The sequence below is a fragment of the Elephantulus edwardii genome, unplaced genomic scaffold, assembly GCF_000299155.1.
Source record: "Elephantulus edwardii isolate Elephantulus edwardi_28Jun2011 unplaced genomic scaffold, EleEdw1.0 scaffold00176, whole genome shotgun sequence".
Lineage (NCBI taxonomy): Eukaryota > Metazoa > Chordata > Mammalia > Macroscelidea > Macroscelididae > Elephantulus > Elephantulus edwardii.
The window spans coordinates 639,254-655,608 of record NW_006399926.1 but is presented as its reverse complement, the minus strand read 5'-3'; the positions used below and the strand labels follow the sequence as shown (position 1 = coordinate 655,608).

Genomic DNA, 16,355 nt, shown 5'->3' with positions numbered 1-16,355 from the left:
AAACTCGATGGCACAGGACCTGCTCCCCTTTCAGTAGTTCCATGGCCTACTTCTCACTGGTTCCAGACAGCTGAGGAGAACATATGGCTGTGTGTGCACATGTGCCTGCAGACAGGGACCTGACTCCCAAACCCAGCTCTGCCCCCCATGTGCCAGACTCTACCCGGCCTGTCTGAGGAAAACTTTATTACCCGCGGCCTCTGTTCCGCTTTCCACGCCAGGCGGCCCAGCCTCTGACTGGCCACTTTCTGGTAGTGCAGGGATAACCTTGCTGCCTGCCACCTCAGCTGCACCGACACCACCACCACCACAGGGAGAGGAGACGGAGAGCAGGACAGAGCGAGAAGGAAGGGACAGGGTGGGAGAGAAAAAGAAAAAGGGAAGAACAAGTGAACACAAGATCATACATGGTTACAACCCAGGGTGCTACAGAGCACTTGTCCACCAATTCACCAAAAGACAGAAGGAAGGGCAGCTCCCAGAAACCCAGGAGAAGGCAGGCCTTGGTGGGTGGCTTGAAAAATGCTGCTGGAAAATGAGGCAGAGCCAACACGAGGGAGGATGAGTAACCCCTTTTACACTAACTCAGACCCCAGCTCACCCTGAGTGAGTAACCACGGCTTCAATTCACCTTGCCTGCCAGTACTCCTCAGACCAGCCTTCTCTCCTCAGTTTACTCTTCTAGGCCCAGAGCTCCTCTCTTTTGGGCTCCAGGCCCTGGTCAAACATGTCTTTGCCCTCATCTGGCTTCGCTAATAAAAGAAGCTGCCCAAGGTACTTCACAGCTCCAGGGCTCCCCACTACCTTGCCTTACTCCCCAGTGTCTTCCCAGCTTTGTCCTTTCTGATCAACTTCTGTCCCTAACTCCCTTCTCCATTTTCTCCCACTGTCTGTTCCTTCATCACTGTTACCTTTTCAGATCTCAAGCTTCTGAGAAAACCTACATCTTTTCTTCAGGGCTAGAGGATCAGAAGATACTAATGAGAAGGATTATTGATACTGAATTTGTGCCAAGCAGAATCCCTGTGTTACATACAGATAGAGGTTCAGGATGACCCAGCATTTTGTCCAAAGTCACAGTGACAGCAAATGGCAGAGCTCGGCCTCTGACCCTTGGTTGTGCATTCCCCAAGCTTTTGTCTGATCTCAACATGTCTCCTTTGCCTGGGACCCAGCGCAGGTCTCCGCTCACACGGTCCCAGGGGTAAATGCACGGAGGAAGCAGCGGAGAGACCTGCCTCCACCCTAGCAAAACTGGGCAACTGCCTCCCCTTGGGTAGACCAATTTCTTTTACCTTTTCTTACAACTCTGTAGCTTCCTACTGCCTCTGTGCCTGAAGCCTCTTCAGCTGAATTCCTATGCAGCTCAGAAGACTCCCAGATGTCAGAATTTCTGGTTCTGGGAGGCAAATGTTCTAGAGAACAGAGAGTTATGTCTTCCAGCTCTGGCTGGCCCCCTTCTAGACTGGGAGGCTGGGTGTTGTTCTCTTCACCCCCAGCAGGGGCCTGCCCTGGGGAGCCTGGATCCCACGGATGAGAAGTGACGCTGATGACAGAAGGGGTGGGTGTCAGGTCGTCCTCAGGTTCCGCAGTGGCTTGTGGTTCTGTGGAATTACTTGGCAGCAGACTCCATAGGATAAGGTGCCGCAGGTTCTCCACTGGAGGGAAAAAGGGTAATGGTTCTCCTGGGGTGGGACTGTACAGCACAGTGGTGGAGAGGGTGCAGAGCGAGCACAAAGACTGCTGCTTCCACCTCCATGCCAAACTGGTGAACCAGCTGTAGTCACAGGTGGTGCTGGGGGCATATGCCCCTATCAAGCACAGCCAGGCAGAACGTGTGATCAAGGACGGGATGTAGACGCACGCATGCTGGTCTACGTGTGCCAGTCTTCGGGGGCTGATGGCAGGATCCTTAGGGAACTTACCATCTTCCAGGGCTGACTCTGCAAGTCCTTCCATGAACAGAGGGCCTGGGAGGGGCAGGTGAATGGGATTCCTCATCCTGATGCTTGTGTTCTCTCCATCCAGGGGTGAGGGGGAGTGAGGGAGGGTCCCCAGTTTCTCGTCCTCTCCATTGCCCTGTTGCTCAGGATGCTCCAGTGATACCAGGTGCTTCCCTCTGGCCCTCTGCTGGGGTGCAGTGCCTACTGCAGAGGGGTGAGGACTGTAAGACAGGAAACTAGCGAGGGCAGGTGGGGCAGACCCCATGCCCAGCTTTACAGCCAAAGGACTGGGATACTGATGATTCCTTCCCTCCACAATGAGCACTTAGGCAGGCACTGTTCTAGGCTCTCACACACATCAGTGAACAAAATGAAGCTATCTGCCCTTAAAGGGCTTAAATTCTAGAGGAAAAACCTCACTGAAATAATGAAATAAGGGAATTATATATAGTTTGTTAGAAGGTTTTAAGAATTATGGAAAAGAAGAAAAAAAGAGCAGAACTGAGCTAGTCCACACTCTTATACTGTTTCCTTTCCTCATGCAGTTTCCTCCCAATTATCAAAACCACAGCCTGACACTCAGAGCTCTGCCTAATTTGGTTTTGCCTTTTCCCTCTGTATCTCTTACCATCACCCCAACCCCATCTACAAAATACGGCTTGAATAGGGTCCCTATAAAGAGGTTCAGGAGCTTTACCTTCAGGCAGCCCCTCAGTTTCTGGTTCAGAACAACTTCTATGGAACACTTCGGAGTCATCTAGTCCTGTCCTGAGGGGAGCAACCAAGCAAGAGTGAGCAGAGTGCAGCAGTGAGCTGACTGTGGCTAGGGTGCGGAGGACTCGGCTAGGGTGCGGAGGACTCGGGTAGGATGTGGAGGACTTGTGAGAGGCTGCCCAAACCCCTGAGCTAGAGAGGGAGTGAAGGAGCAGGGTCCACTGATCCACCACTTGGCAGCTTGGGAGATGAGATAGGGTGCTGGCTAAGATCTCAATCCTTGACTACTTTGGATGTCGGCAGACACTGCGGGTAGTTTGCACTGTGTCAGGTGGGAGGCCGGGAGGGGAGGAGACAGGCACAGGGGCGGCGGACATGGAGATGGGCCGCCTGTCGCAGAGTCTGGGGCCGTCTATGTACCTCTCTGAGAGAGACTGTCTATTCCCAGCAGTAAAGGGCTTAGAAGCAACAGAAAATGAGCAACCTGGGGTGGGGAAGGGAGTGTGGAGAGCGAAGTAGCGCACCTGCTGGGTGCTGGGCTTTGGTGGGCAGGCCCCTGGGGACTGGGCAGTGGGGGGTGGATGGGCACTTGGGTGGCTCCGGGGTGCTTGGTGGCGTTGCGCACGGCTTCTTCTAAGAGCTCCATCCATCTGTTGATCAGCAGGAACAGAAAGGAATGGTGTGAAAACAAGGCAAAGGACGCCCCTAAACGCCCCCTTCGGAGCTTTCAAGTCCTCTTTATGCCCTGGCCTTAAGGCTCTCTGCTGGAAGGTCCCCTCTTCCCAGGGGTGTGAACTGTGGCTTCCTTGGTGTTCTATTATGTCTAAGTAGCAATTACTAGCACTCTGTTAAGCTCTTCTTGTTTTTCTCTCTCAAAATAACCCTCAAAGAAGTAGAGTTATCCACAATTTACATATATGAAGCTTGAGGTTGAGAAACTGCCTAATTCAACCTGTCTCTTCACTCTGCCATCCACCTGCAGCTGGTCACTATTAGGAAACAGGATTCAGAGTCCTGGGTAATGCTTGATGGGGAAGAAGAGCAGGGCCAGAAGATTCTGAACTCTCAGATTCTCCTTATGTGAGTGGAGGGGACTGGTCATTGGCTCAGGGGTGGGTCATCCCTGTTGCTTTCTCCCACTTCCTTACCATCTCCCCACCCTGTGTCGGCGCTGGGGCCCAGCCCTGGCCTCACTGCCCACCGTCCTCATACACACCACCCTGGTCCCAAGGGGGCGGCGGTTATGTGTGACCCCTCAATCAATTCTCACGTGTTAAAAAAAAAAATTAAAAAATTCTCACGTGTTCTTGTCTGATGACGTCAATGCAACAAGCTCATAGATCTGGGGTGGGCCCAACTCAGACGTGCAGATGATGAAAAAGGCCCGTTTATCTGTTAGGAAAGGAAGCAGGAAGGGTTTTTATTTGGAAAGCGGAGGCCAGGGCAACAGAGGGCAGACATAGAGCCTTGTGGCCCATGAGACCCACTTATGAAACAGACAATGCGGGGGTGCCTAATGTCATCTTTCATGGCCACCTCCACTGCCCTATCTGATTTAAAAACAGTGAATGCTGACCTCTGTAGGTGGCTGTACATTATAAAACCTTTTCAAATCCATCATTCATTTTGATTCCTCCTTCCCCTAAGAGAAGGAGACCTGGTATCGCAGTGAATTTTGAGCTGAGCTGCTAAGTGAAAGGTTGGCAGTATGGATCCACTAGATGTTCCAAAGGTGGGTAGTTTCCTCCCAGAAAGATTACAGCCTCACAAGCCTCATGGAGTACTGGCATCAACTCAACAGCAGTGGTACAGAGGGACAGGTATTGTCCCTAAGTTGACAGATGAAGAAAGTGAACCTAGAGAATTTGAGTTGCTGCCTCCTGGTGCACAGCCCTTTGGGTTACACACTCCGTTTCTCACAGAACAATTCTATCCCTGGACCTGGCACTGCACTGTGGCTGCTCTGCAGGTTTCAATCACTGAGCTCCGCTTTGGTCACGCTTCCATTAGAACACTTGTCCTGCTCTTCAGTGACCAATCCCATTCTTTCCGATCCTGCTTCTTAAACATCTCTAGCCTGTCCCAGGAGCTCACATCCCACCCAAACCACCACGTCCATGAGAGCTGCCCTAAGTCTCTCTTCATCTTCAACCCTGGCCTATCCACCCTCAAGGTTGGAACCACAGCTCCTCCTAGACTGGGTCAAGGAGGAAGAAAAAGGATACAGGTGGGCAGGAAAATCCTGTAAGGCCCTAGACTGGCCCCATCACCCAGTGTTAGTGGACATAAGTAACAGAGACCATGGGGCCTGCGTGGGCCCGTCTCCTCATGAGTACCTGTGGCCACAGAACGGATAAGCACAGCATTGAGCTTGAGCACAGGGCTGAAAGTCTGCTTGCTGTCTGCGGAGCCCGCGGCTGTCTTGCTGTGGCACTTGAGCAGTAGCTTCTCATCCTGTTTCTGCAGCAGCACCAGGAGATCCTCCAGCAGCAGCACATGGAGGTCTGAGGGGAATTACAAGGGGGTCAGTGCTGCATGTGTGTCCCTCATTAACACAACTGGGCACCACACTTTCAGATGCATGTCTCCTGGGTCCAGAATGCCTGGGGATCCCATCCCAGTTATATTCTCTTTGGTCATTCCCTCGAGCTCCCTGTGCTGAAGAAGTCCCATGCTACACCCACAGTCTTGCTTCAAGTTGCCTCCTCTGGATCTTAGGGGCCCTTTGGAGAAAAGGTTCCAGGGCACATGAAACAGGAAGGAGGAATTCCAGGCAAGTCCACCCCACCACTGCAGGCCCTGGCACATACCCAAGGTCTTATCCTTGCTGATCCTCCACGTCAGAGGCCCCTCATGAATCATCTTTCTGGTTGTAAGATCCAGGCTCTGTTAAGAAGACACCATACACTCATTCAACAAGTGCTTGTTCACAGAGAGTTGAACAGGTCCCATGCAGAGAAAGATGCTGGAAGTCTAGTGGGGGTTACAGAGCTCGCACCACATGCTGCTAACTTCCCAAGGAAATTAGTCTCTGTTACGCATGACCATTCCTCAAGGACATTCCCTCCTAAATAAACTCCACCTTCACCTTAAATTCCTGTTCTCTATGCCCCATTTCTAGGCTGAGTTCTAACATATGTCATCTTTACATGGCAGGGCTGTCTAGGGACGAGGTGACAATCACAACATGATGTATCCATTTCAGGGCCCATCACTACCATTCAATCACAGATAGGTCCATATCTCCTACCTCCAGGCCTCTGTGGGCCCTGGCCAGCGTTCTGCTCTTAGGGAGTCCAAGAAGTGTGTGCATGTGAGGCTGACCTACTGTAGTCTGTCTCCTACCTTGAACTCTACCGCCAGGGGATTACTGGCCCTCTCCAAGGAGGTGGTATCCAGACGTTTCTGGTAGCCCTCCAGACGATGTCGGTTCTCCGTCTGCTTCACGGCTTCATTCACATACTTGAGAATTTCCCGACACTGATCTCGGGCCTGGCAGAGCTTCTCGTGCTCAGAGGTGCCACCTACCAAATGGGGTAGAGGAGGTGATTAGGGGCTAAGCTGGTATTCCCTGGGTATTGATCCATTCACCAACCGTCTGGAAGTCTGTGTGCTGCTGGAAGCTGTGCCACTGATACTGTGAACTAGCAGTGGAGTCACTCATGGAGACAGGTTTGAGAGGAGCTTCTGGACCAAGACAAACTAGGAAGAAGGACTTGAGAATCTATTTGCTGAAAAATGCCTAGTAGAACGTTATCAGGTTGGAAGGTGACTGGGGACACAAGTGGATACAACAAATGCAACAGCAATAATTGTGAAGATAGCACGGATCAGGAAACATTTCATTTGTTTACAGGGTCACCTGACAAAATTAATAAGAGCAGTGTGCATACATGGTGAACGGCCTGAATCAAGGATGAGTATAGGTAAGTAACGGCTGCCTAGCCTTAAAGACCTTAAGTAACTTTTATGGAGTGTCCAGGGTTTCACACAACTGTTCTAAAGACACCTGTCCCAGAGCACAGCTGATGTTTACGGAATGGGACGAAGTCCAGATATGAGACTACAATCTCCCTGAGGAAGCAAGGCAACCTCCAAGTAAAGTCTTGCTCTGCTTTGCACAAAGGTTTCACGTGGGCTGGTGGCAGCTCTGACAATCCCCTGCTTCTGAGCACTCTAACAGGATGGAGAGAGACACTGAGGGCCAAGGCTGAGGATCTGTGCTAGAGTTAGGACTTAAGACAAGATCTACAGACTGGCTCTCCCCCCGGCCCCTGGCCATGGCCTACCCTCAGTGTGCTTGATGATGTTCTCCAGCAGCAGCGGATACTTGGTGAGACGCTGCATCTCTGAAATGATGAGGTCTCGTAGTTGCAGCCGCCGGCACTGGGGGTGGCTCTCGGCCTCCTAGAGGGGAGGAGAGAGGGAGATAGAGGAAAGTCTCACACTGTGGCTGGAAACTGGCTTCTGGGTCAGAACTGAGATGGACATGGAAATGCCAGTGGTTCTCAATCTCAAATGGGTCACCCACGACTGTCGGTGGTAGCTTCTTTCTTAACTATTTAGGGTGGAGTGACTGAAGCAAGGAGACAACCACAGAGGAAATGATGTTGTCACGCACACACCACGTACCCACCTGCCCACTGTCACGGAAATGATTCTAACTCATAGCAATGCCACAGGGCAGAGTAAGACTGCCTCACTGAGGTTTCAAGCAGACAAAGTTTATGGAAGCAAACTGCTTCATCTCTCTCAGAGCAGTGAGGGGTTCAACTGGCTAACTTTTGGTTGGCACACCACTGCTTTAACCATAGCATCACCAGAGCTCTTTAACTGACCACCACTGTGATCAAGTTAATTCCAATTCATGGTGACCTGTCACTGGGCTTCCAAGACTGTAACTCTTAATGCTTCATCTCTTCCTTATGGAGTGCTGGTGTGTTTGAGGGGCTGACCTACTGGTTAACTGACCAACACTTCACCTACTACACCATCAGGGAAAGTACTGTTGCTATTGTATGGGAAAGGGAATGGAAACCCAGGAAGTTCCTCTAAGTGCACAAAGGTACAGGCATTCGAGGCAGGTCTTCTGACAGCTAATTCAGAGTTATTTACAAGGAAAAAGGAGCTCTGGTGGCACAGTTCTTAGGGAGCTGCATTACTAACTCAGAGGCAGCACTTCTCTGAGGGTTCAGATCCACCAGCAGCTCTGCAGAAAAACATGGGCACTCTCCTCCCACGAGACTCACAGCCTCCACCATCCCGCTGGAGGCTCAGTTCTGACTTGATGACAATGAGTTGGACTTCGTGTACGGGTCAGTCAATGCTGCCTGAACAGGTGGTGTGGGAGGGTCCAGGGTGTTTTCAGATAGAGCTTGGAATTGGGGACCAGGAGGAGGACCCTCAGGTGATCCCCGGTGAACTTCACAGAGCTGAGGGACATCTCAGGGCTGGTCAAGGGAAGTACCTGCATGAATAGCTGGAAGCGGCTCTCCTTGCGCTGCTTGGTCTTGATGAGCTCCAGGGCTATGGACTGAGAGGAACAGAACTGAGCAGCCACCTGCTGAAGCTCCTCTCGGGCAGGGCCATCAAACTAGAAGGTGGAAACGGACATCCATCCAGGAGTCAACTCTCCTACCTGGGACCTGCCCCTTCCCTGCTGATTCCTCCTCCCCTAGCTCTGTCTCTTCCAGCCTCCTTGCCAAGCAGGACAAGTTTGAAGCCATACCCGTGCCAGCATGAGGTCACTGATTTCTTTGATTATGGGGCCCTCCTCCCGGAGCTTCTTCATGGCTTCGCACCATGAATCTGGGGTGAGGAGAGAAGAAACAGGAATGCGTGGGCCTGAGCTCTACAGCCAGGGACTTTACAGTGGAGAGAAAAGGGACCTATGGCACCACTTCTGTGAGGAAGTGTGTGGAAAATGAGATTCCTAAACTTTTTTACTTTTAGGGGAAACAGATACTGTTATCCCCTTTTACTTCACCACACAAGGCAGGACATGATCACCTAGTCAGGGAACTCCCAGCATGGAGTGAAGGCCAGCAGAAGAGTCTGGAGGGGTTAGAGGGCGGCGGGGTGTGTGTGCGCGTGTGAGGCATCTTACTGTGGATCTCTATGAGTTCAGGCAGGTTAGGAAAGAGTCGGGCCAGCTCCTCACGGGGCATCAAGTTCTCCTTCTTCATCCGTTGGTAGAAGATCAAGTCCAGGACACGCAGTGTGCGCAGATGCGATGCTTCAGTCACAAACAGCTCTGAGTGGTGAGGAGGGGCGGGACACAAGGAAGGAAGAAAACGGATAATATCTAGTGTTATTCCCTGGATTAAGAGCAAGTACCCAGAGTCACTTTGCTCTTTGGGGAGCTAGAGTGTTGGTCTTAGATTATACATCTATTTTCTCTCAGTAAGAGCCAGAACTGTAGTGGACCTTACAGGAAGAGGTAACGAAGGCTTGATCCTGCCCTCTGGGGACCCACACCCAATTTACCTCTTTGCCACCCTTCGCATGGCAGGTGCTTAGGACCTATTCTCAAGTCTGAGTGGAAGTGGGTGAAGTGGAAGAGGCTCACCGTTGATGACCTCCTGCCGGTCAATTTCCCGCTGGCTTAGCCCAGCCACCACATCTTTGCCCACGGTATGCTGCCAGTTTTGAGCATCTGGCTCTGGCTCCAGGTCAGACAGTTGGCCCAGATCATCCTCTAAGAGGTGAGGAAGGAGGGCATCTGTGCAGAACCCCAAACTGGGGGACTCAATGCTCCTGGGGGAGAATGGTCAGCTCAGTTTCACCGCAGGCTTGTCCTTCCCTCTCCTGCTCAACCTGCCTGCTGTGCCCAGGTGACATCAGTGGGCCACACAGAGATGCACTCAGCCAGCCACTCATGGCTGTGAAGAGCGGCTGAGCATGGATGCTCGGGACCAGAGATACCCAACGAAGGTTCATTACTCACCTGCGGCCCATTTTGGGGGTGAAAGGAGGAGTTGGGTTCTCAAGAGACCTGTGGAAAGAATGGTAATGCTCAGTTTCCTTCATCCCTCTACCTTTCCACCACACCTGAGACATCAACTGGTAGAGCTACATGGCCTCCACCCACCTGGTAGAGAGGCTGGACGCAGAGGACGAAGCCGACTGGTGGAGCCGAGTGGCCTCAGCAGCGGCATCCATGTCAACGTCACTGCGAGACCGGGGCACATTCTCTGTCTTCCGAGACCGCTTCATTTCTTCTCGGCCTTTAAGGCTCTCAGAGCGGCCCAGGCGGATCTCTGAGCGGGAACTGTGGTAACGAGTAAGAGAGATCTTATATCTTAGGTCATCTTTATCTGCTGTACCATGTGGTGAGTCATCAATGCTGCAGGATCTTGACACTACCCTCAAAGGACCAGAGCACCTGGATGGCAGAAGTGTCTTAGTGACAAGCCAGCAGGACCCCCAGCTCCTCCTCTCCTCTGCCCTCCTGCTCAGGATCCTCGGGTAGCACTGGTGCTTCCTTCTGACCTTCCTTCCTTCCTGCTGACACCTGACGTCTGCTGTGTGTATTTGGTGACAAACCATTTTTGTTGTTCTAGAAATTCCCAACTCTTTTCAGTCTAGCTTGATGGAAAGAGCCACTCATCTTCCTCTTGGCCTATCAGGAAGGGACTCTAACAAGCAGATAAAATTTGGGACCAACAGAATCAGGAATGTGTCCAGAGGTCTAACTGCTTCAGCCCCCATCAGCAAAGCTGAGAAAAATCAGTCCTTTACCAAGAACTACATGTACTTGTCTTGCTTGCCCCTGGGGCCAGCTAGTGGCCAGACCATCTTGCCCTCTGTCTTGCCTGCTGGAGGTGGAGCTCTCTTTTGACAAGACTTTCTAAGAGGAAGTACAGTCACTGGTTCCATGTACTCATCCTAGGATTCTCCTATACTGCCTGTCAGAAAACTCTACTGGCTGTTGGAGTCCCATCCTCTAGTTATGATGCAAATTTCTTCCATTCTAATCTTGACAGAATCCTTCCCAAGCTTCCGTGAACTGATCAACTCTGGAGGGTACTGAAAAGGGCCTGTTAATAGAGAGGCAGCAGCTTGCTCCCTTGGGGTCATGCTGCCCACTGAGTGCTCTTGGGGTTTGCTGTGATGCTGATGACTGGGTGACACTCTTTTTTGAGCTCTGCAGTGTATCAGCCCTGAGGTAGCTGGTCTCTCTGACCCTTAGCTGCCCCAGGATGGTGCCTCCCGCTGTGGGCCTACTGGGCTGGTTCTGTGCTGACGTTATTACTAATCTCCATCCTGCTCTGCTCTGTCTGGAGAGCTGAGGAAGCACAGCAGGTTGCTACAGTCAGGGAACCAAATGGCTTGGTCTCCATTCATCAAATTTCTCAAAACTGTCAGAAGATCCCGACCGGAGCTTACCGCCTGGAGGGATTGGTCCAGAGGGTAAGAAAGCATTCTACTGAGTGCCTACTGTACTCATTCCCCAAATTCTGCTGGAACAATTCCAACTCAAACCAGTTGACTCTGAGAGGCTCACGTGAATGAGTGATGACAGGGCTTTCAGTGGTGGGTTTTCTAGAAGTTGCCTGACTGGTTTGTCTTCTGAAGTAACCCTCTAGTTGGATGAGGAATCACCAATCTTTTGGTAAGCAGCAGAGTATGCTAATCATCTGCCTCAACTAAGGATTCAAATTCCAACCCAGACTAACCCAAAATACTTTCACTAGCGGTCCTCAATGGGTTTTAATGATAATGATAAACCACCGAGGAATTTACTGGGCTAGCAGAACTAAACATTTTTCTTCAAGCACTAGGAAGTAAGGCACAAGATAAAATCCTGGTCAGTTTCCAAGGTGCTGTTGTCTAGAACTGGGAACATCTTAAAACTATCAGGTAAGAACCTCTGACCAGTGGTTGAGTGACCCTCAGCTATGTGCATTTTCCAATGGAATCTTATGATGTCACAGATCACAGATGGGCCATCTGTGGTGTCCTGTCTGAATTCCTGACCTACAGAATCTGGGGGGCGGGAGACGAACCTCTGAGCACATAGGATGTCAAGAATATTTTTTCCAAAAATGCCAATTAGTTTATAACCATCAAGTCCAAAGGTTTCTGTTTTGAAGATTTAGAATCATAGTGGAAACCTTAGGGCAAATTTACAAAACAACTTTAAGATACAAGTTTGCAAATAGTCTCAAGTATTTTCTAAAACTCTTAATATTGTATCTTAATATATTTTATATACCTACTATAGCAATCATATAATTGGTGTATTATATTTACCATTTACCCAAGTAACATTAGAACTCAACCTCTCAACCCACTACCAATCCCTTTCTTTCCGCTGAATTTTTGTGAATTCTTATTTTGGCAAAATCTTTGATAAAACTGTATTTGTAAAGGCCTCATATAAACAGAAAAGAATAGCCTGCATACCAGCAGGAATGTTTGACAACTCATTATTTCTGAGACGTATCTGAATATCTAGACAGCTACAAACTAACTGGCCTTTGCTTGTGCCTGCCTGAACAGTCAGCACAAGGCTGTGAGTCTTGAGTATACATAAGAATTATTTCTGTATATACAAAACCATTGTATTTCAAGGGGGACCTAAGAGATTTGCAATAGTATAATTTTTAAAATTTTAAAAATGTATTTATTTTTTGCATTGGTATTTTTGACTCTAGGTGCTTTCTTGGTGTAAGTACTGGATGTGGAAGTTTAAACATGACTCGTCTGATGCCATGTCTCAGACAATAGCAAGCCACTTCAAGAGTATGTTTCAGTATCAGAGACACATTCTAGTTAGAGCCTGATCAAGGATGGAGAGTATGAGAGAGGATCTAGTCTCATTTCCTCTTAACTCCCCTTGAAAAGGGAAGAGTGTGTTTTGAATCAGTTAACTTTGCATTCTCTGCAAAGTTGGATACTTAGATGCTCACAACATAACTGTTTGCCTTTAAAACTCCCTCGGGTTCTCTCTTTGATGAAGGCAAAAACTATATTATGTTCCCTGGTCCTTATTTCCCAGGATTCCCTCTTGTGACTTTGTCTTCTCTCTTCTCATTTCTTACTGCTGTGCGGTGTCACTAAGGAAGATCCAACTCACAATGAACCTAGACACAAACAGAACAAATCCCTGCCCATCCTGCACCATCTTCACAGTCTCTGCTGTCTTCAGCCCACTGCTGCAATCAATTCATCCTGCTGTGGGTCTTCTTTTCACTGACCTTTTCCTAAACAAGATGTCCTCTGCCAAGGACGGATCCCTCTGGATAACATGTCTAAAGCATGTGAGACAAACTCTGCCTCTAAAAAGTACTCTTGATGTACTTTTTTCAAGACAGACTTATTTGTTCTAGCAGTTGATCACATATTCAAAACTGTAGGTGCCTTCAACTACGACTCATAGTGACCCTGTAAACAAAAGGTCTGAATACTGTCCTATCTGGTGCCATCCTCATAATTTCTGACATACTTGTGCCCTTTTACTCACTGTGTAAATCTACCTGGTTGAGGGTTTTAGGATTTCCTAATTCTTTATAATGTAACCAGCTTATTCTTACAGGCTACTGAATAGCCAAGGGATGGATCAAATGAAACAGTCAAAGGCTGCTATCCCTCGGCTCGAGGTCAGGGGGCCCTGCTCATTCTCCCCATCAGCTTGATCCCTGACTGTGGTGTTACAGGATCACTGTTCAAAATGGGGTTTGGAGCTGTTAGCAGTTTTTTGTTTTTGTTTATTTCTGCCACTGGCTTTTTCACTTTTACCACAGACTAGGCAGGAATTTGTATATAAACTAATCATTACAAGATTAGTCAATTTTTCCTTTCACCAAATTTCAACGGAGCCTGGTTAGCAGCAAAGGTGGGAATCTCACTACTACTAGCCAGGAAGATGAAGCATAGAGTGTAGCACACTTTGTTCAGGGCTAGGGATTCCTCCATAGTAAGAGCAAGATCTACACAAGAGCAACAGTAGCCTCAGCAAGAACCAGAGATTAGCGTGAGACAGAGCTAACTCAGGACTGCTGTCACACAGAGCCAGAGCCAAGAGCCTTTGCCCAAACTTGCTGGAGGACTATGGGAAGATGCCATAATGGGCAGGACTAAGGGAAATTTGTAACACTGATCTAAACAAAGAGGCTGAAGGTCAAAGGGCTGCAACCATGCTTGAGTTGTATCCTGTTGCCAACTTGAACTGCAACCTGTTACATTCCATAGTAAATGCTCTAAGGGTGAGTATGGTTTTATGAGATCTGTGTGGTCAATGCAAAAGATTTTAGACCCTATTAGCAGAAGTAGGTACAGGAGTGAGGAGGCCATGGCTGATTTTATGGAATTGATTTTGTACTGTGGATGCTGCTGATGGGGACAGTTCCCCCTTATGGAGTTAAAAGAGGAAGAAACCTGTCCCTATGCTGCCCCCACTCTTTTCACCCTGACACAAAGTGTGTCATCCTCCTGAAATACCTGGAGAGACAAACTGCTTCAGTGGCAACTTGGTAGCTTAGCATAAAGGCGTAATGTTACTGGGAATTAAAACTCTACCTCCACACCTGGCCCATGACCCCCTCGGGCAGTTAGCCAGTTCAGCCACTACCTGTCACTCTCCAGTAGATCCTCAGGGAAGCTTCCCGTGGAGAGCCTCTGTGTCCCAGGTTCAGGGTCATCATATTGCTGGTTGTTCTCAAAGTGCTGAATGATGTTCCTCACATTGCCTGGTTTGACTAGAAGTAAAAAGAAAATGAAAAAAAAAAAAAAAAAAAAAAAAAAAAAAGAAAATGAAGGATATTCTGCTTTCTGTTCAAGGACACCTTTTCATGACACTCATACCCCTCTATCCCAAATCTAAAACAGTGAGCAAGCATGATGAGAACAGTAAGAACCACATGGATAAAGACTCAGGAGGTATGGATTCTAAACCTCTATTTTCTAATAACAGTGCAGTTGGCCACCTTTATGTTTCCTTGTGTGAAAATGAGGGGGTTTGGATGCATATTTTCTGTGGAGATTTTTGGCGTTTGTCTTCTCTGTTATGCCAACACTTATGCTTGAAAACTGTGACTAGACTTTTCCCTAAATCCAAATGTTGTTACTGTTGATTGCTGTCGAGTCAAGGACGACTGACTCATAACGACTCTATGAACAAAAGACCTTTCTATAACTATTGTCATTTCTCCAAGTTCATAGAATCTCCAGAGGCATGTGGTTTAGGAAGTGGATGCCACTCCTGCTTCCAAACCTGTTTTACAACTGGGAGCTTCACCAATCCCAGTCCACACTGGGAAACCATTCTGGTATTTGATACTCCAATGGTACAAGGTTCAGCATCACAGCAAACTCAGGTTACTTCATACTGCACATTGACGAAGAGTGATGTACAAAGTGGAAGAGTGTTCCTCCAGATATAACAGCACTAGTTTCACTTAGCAGTGGTTAAGTGTTATCAAATAAAATACAAGTTGAGAGTGAGCTTTGCACAAAAGACCTGAACTCTGTTCTATAACTAACATAATTTCTGTACAGAACTCCAAATATAGATGAAAAAAAAATCCAGAAGGACCCAAAGTATATAAATATATCATCTGGCCATGTTGCCAAACTATATGAGGCATTTAAGAAATTGTTACTTTTAGCTCAATATTTAGGTTTTTACCCCAAGGTCCCTTTCTTGGTCCTTCCAGGATCTGTCCTAAAGATTCAGGCCCTGTATTTCCAGTGAGTACAACCCAGGAAAAGAGAGAAATGATGTCACACTGGCATTCAAATTCCAGCCCCTTTTTAAAGCTAAGACAGGAGAAAGCAGAACATTTAAAGAAACAAAGAGGGCAGGTGAGTGAGTAAAAAGGTACAAAGGCTGCCACTTAAGAGATCCTCGTAAGGAGAACTGAGACCCAAGATCCATTTGCTCTCAGCATGAAAAAAAGAGATGGGCAGTTAATCTCAAAGTCATCTAGTTTACCTCTTAGTCCACTCACAAAAGAGTAAGGGTTAGGCTAGAAATGCTGCGCTGCCTGAGATGAATGGGGAGGGGAGCCAAGAGAAATTACTCAGAGGTCTAGATCCTGATCCTAACCAGGATCTACTCTTGACTTCAGAGGCTTTGTCATTCTGTTTCCCATTGTATTGTATCTACAACGATAAACTTAGATTTTAGAGGTCAAGACCAGATCTGTCCTGGCCTGAATGTACATCTGGGCCTCAAGACAACTGCAGAAGTCAATTCAGCTCTGTAGCCTGAGCTCCCCTACTGTGGAGGTGATGCAGGAGCCTGGGAACATCCTATGACCAAAAGCTACTCGATGAGTCCACGGCTTCCTTTTCCCTGGGCCACTTGGAAAATATTCAATTGTTTTCTGGATATAATTACAACTAACTATGACAAGATTCTGATGTGACTCTGAAATCTAGTGAAAATGAAAGACCCAGGGTATAGAGGGGTGAAAAGCAGAAAAGAACACATGATTTTAAAGAGCAAAGTTTCACTGCTAGCTTTTGTTCCATTTTCTCCATTCTCAGGATGACAAATGAAACAAAAATAGAGGTATCAGGAATCAAGTACTTTTTATTAATAAGAGACAATAGTAACAGTCCTAAAATAGCAAAAATTTTTGATGTTGAGGCTCTAGCTTTGGTGGATTTGTAAGATAAATACTAATATACCTGAGGTTTGGGAATTTTAGAACCTCAAATCAAGGAATTAAAATGGAAAGACCTAACTCA

General features: G+C 48.2%; 1 protein-coding gene across 1 annotated transcript in view; it reads right to left on the bottom strand.

The window, feature by feature from the left end:
* ARHGEF11 (Rho guanine nucleotide exchange factor (GEF) 11) overlaps positions 1-16,355 on the bottom strand; it is a gene marked incomplete at its 5' end in the record, with an annotated part of 84,711 nt that overhangs the window by 2,212 nt on the left and 66,144 nt on the right. The window contains 17 exons of the mRNA XM_006895900.1: positions 192-287; positions 1,296-1,658; positions 1,926-2,144; positions 2,641-2,711; positions 3,182-3,307; positions 3,959-4,049; positions 4,994-5,161; positions 5,468-5,543; positions 6,003-6,181; positions 6,947-7,064; positions 8,125-8,250; positions 8,386-8,465; positions 8,764-8,910; positions 9,226-9,413; positions 9,604-9,651; positions 9,748-9,927; positions 14,233-14,359. Coding sequence (XP_006895962.1) covers positions 192-287; positions 1,296-1,658; positions 1,926-2,144; positions 2,641-2,711; positions 3,182-3,307; positions 3,959-4,049; positions 4,994-5,161; positions 5,468-5,543; positions 6,003-6,181; positions 6,947-7,064; positions 8,125-8,250; positions 8,386-8,465; positions 8,764-8,910; positions 9,226-9,413; positions 9,604-9,651; positions 9,748-9,927; positions 14,233-14,359 — 2,403 coding nt within the window. The remainder of the gene's footprint in view (positions 1-191; positions 288-1,295; positions 1,659-1,925; positions 2,145-2,640; positions 2,712-3,181; positions 3,308-3,958; positions 4,050-4,993; positions 5,162-5,467; positions 5,544-6,002; positions 6,182-6,946; positions 7,065-8,124; positions 8,251-8,385; positions 8,466-8,763; positions 8,911-9,225; positions 9,414-9,603; positions 9,652-9,747; positions 9,928-14,232; positions 14,360-16,355) is intronic.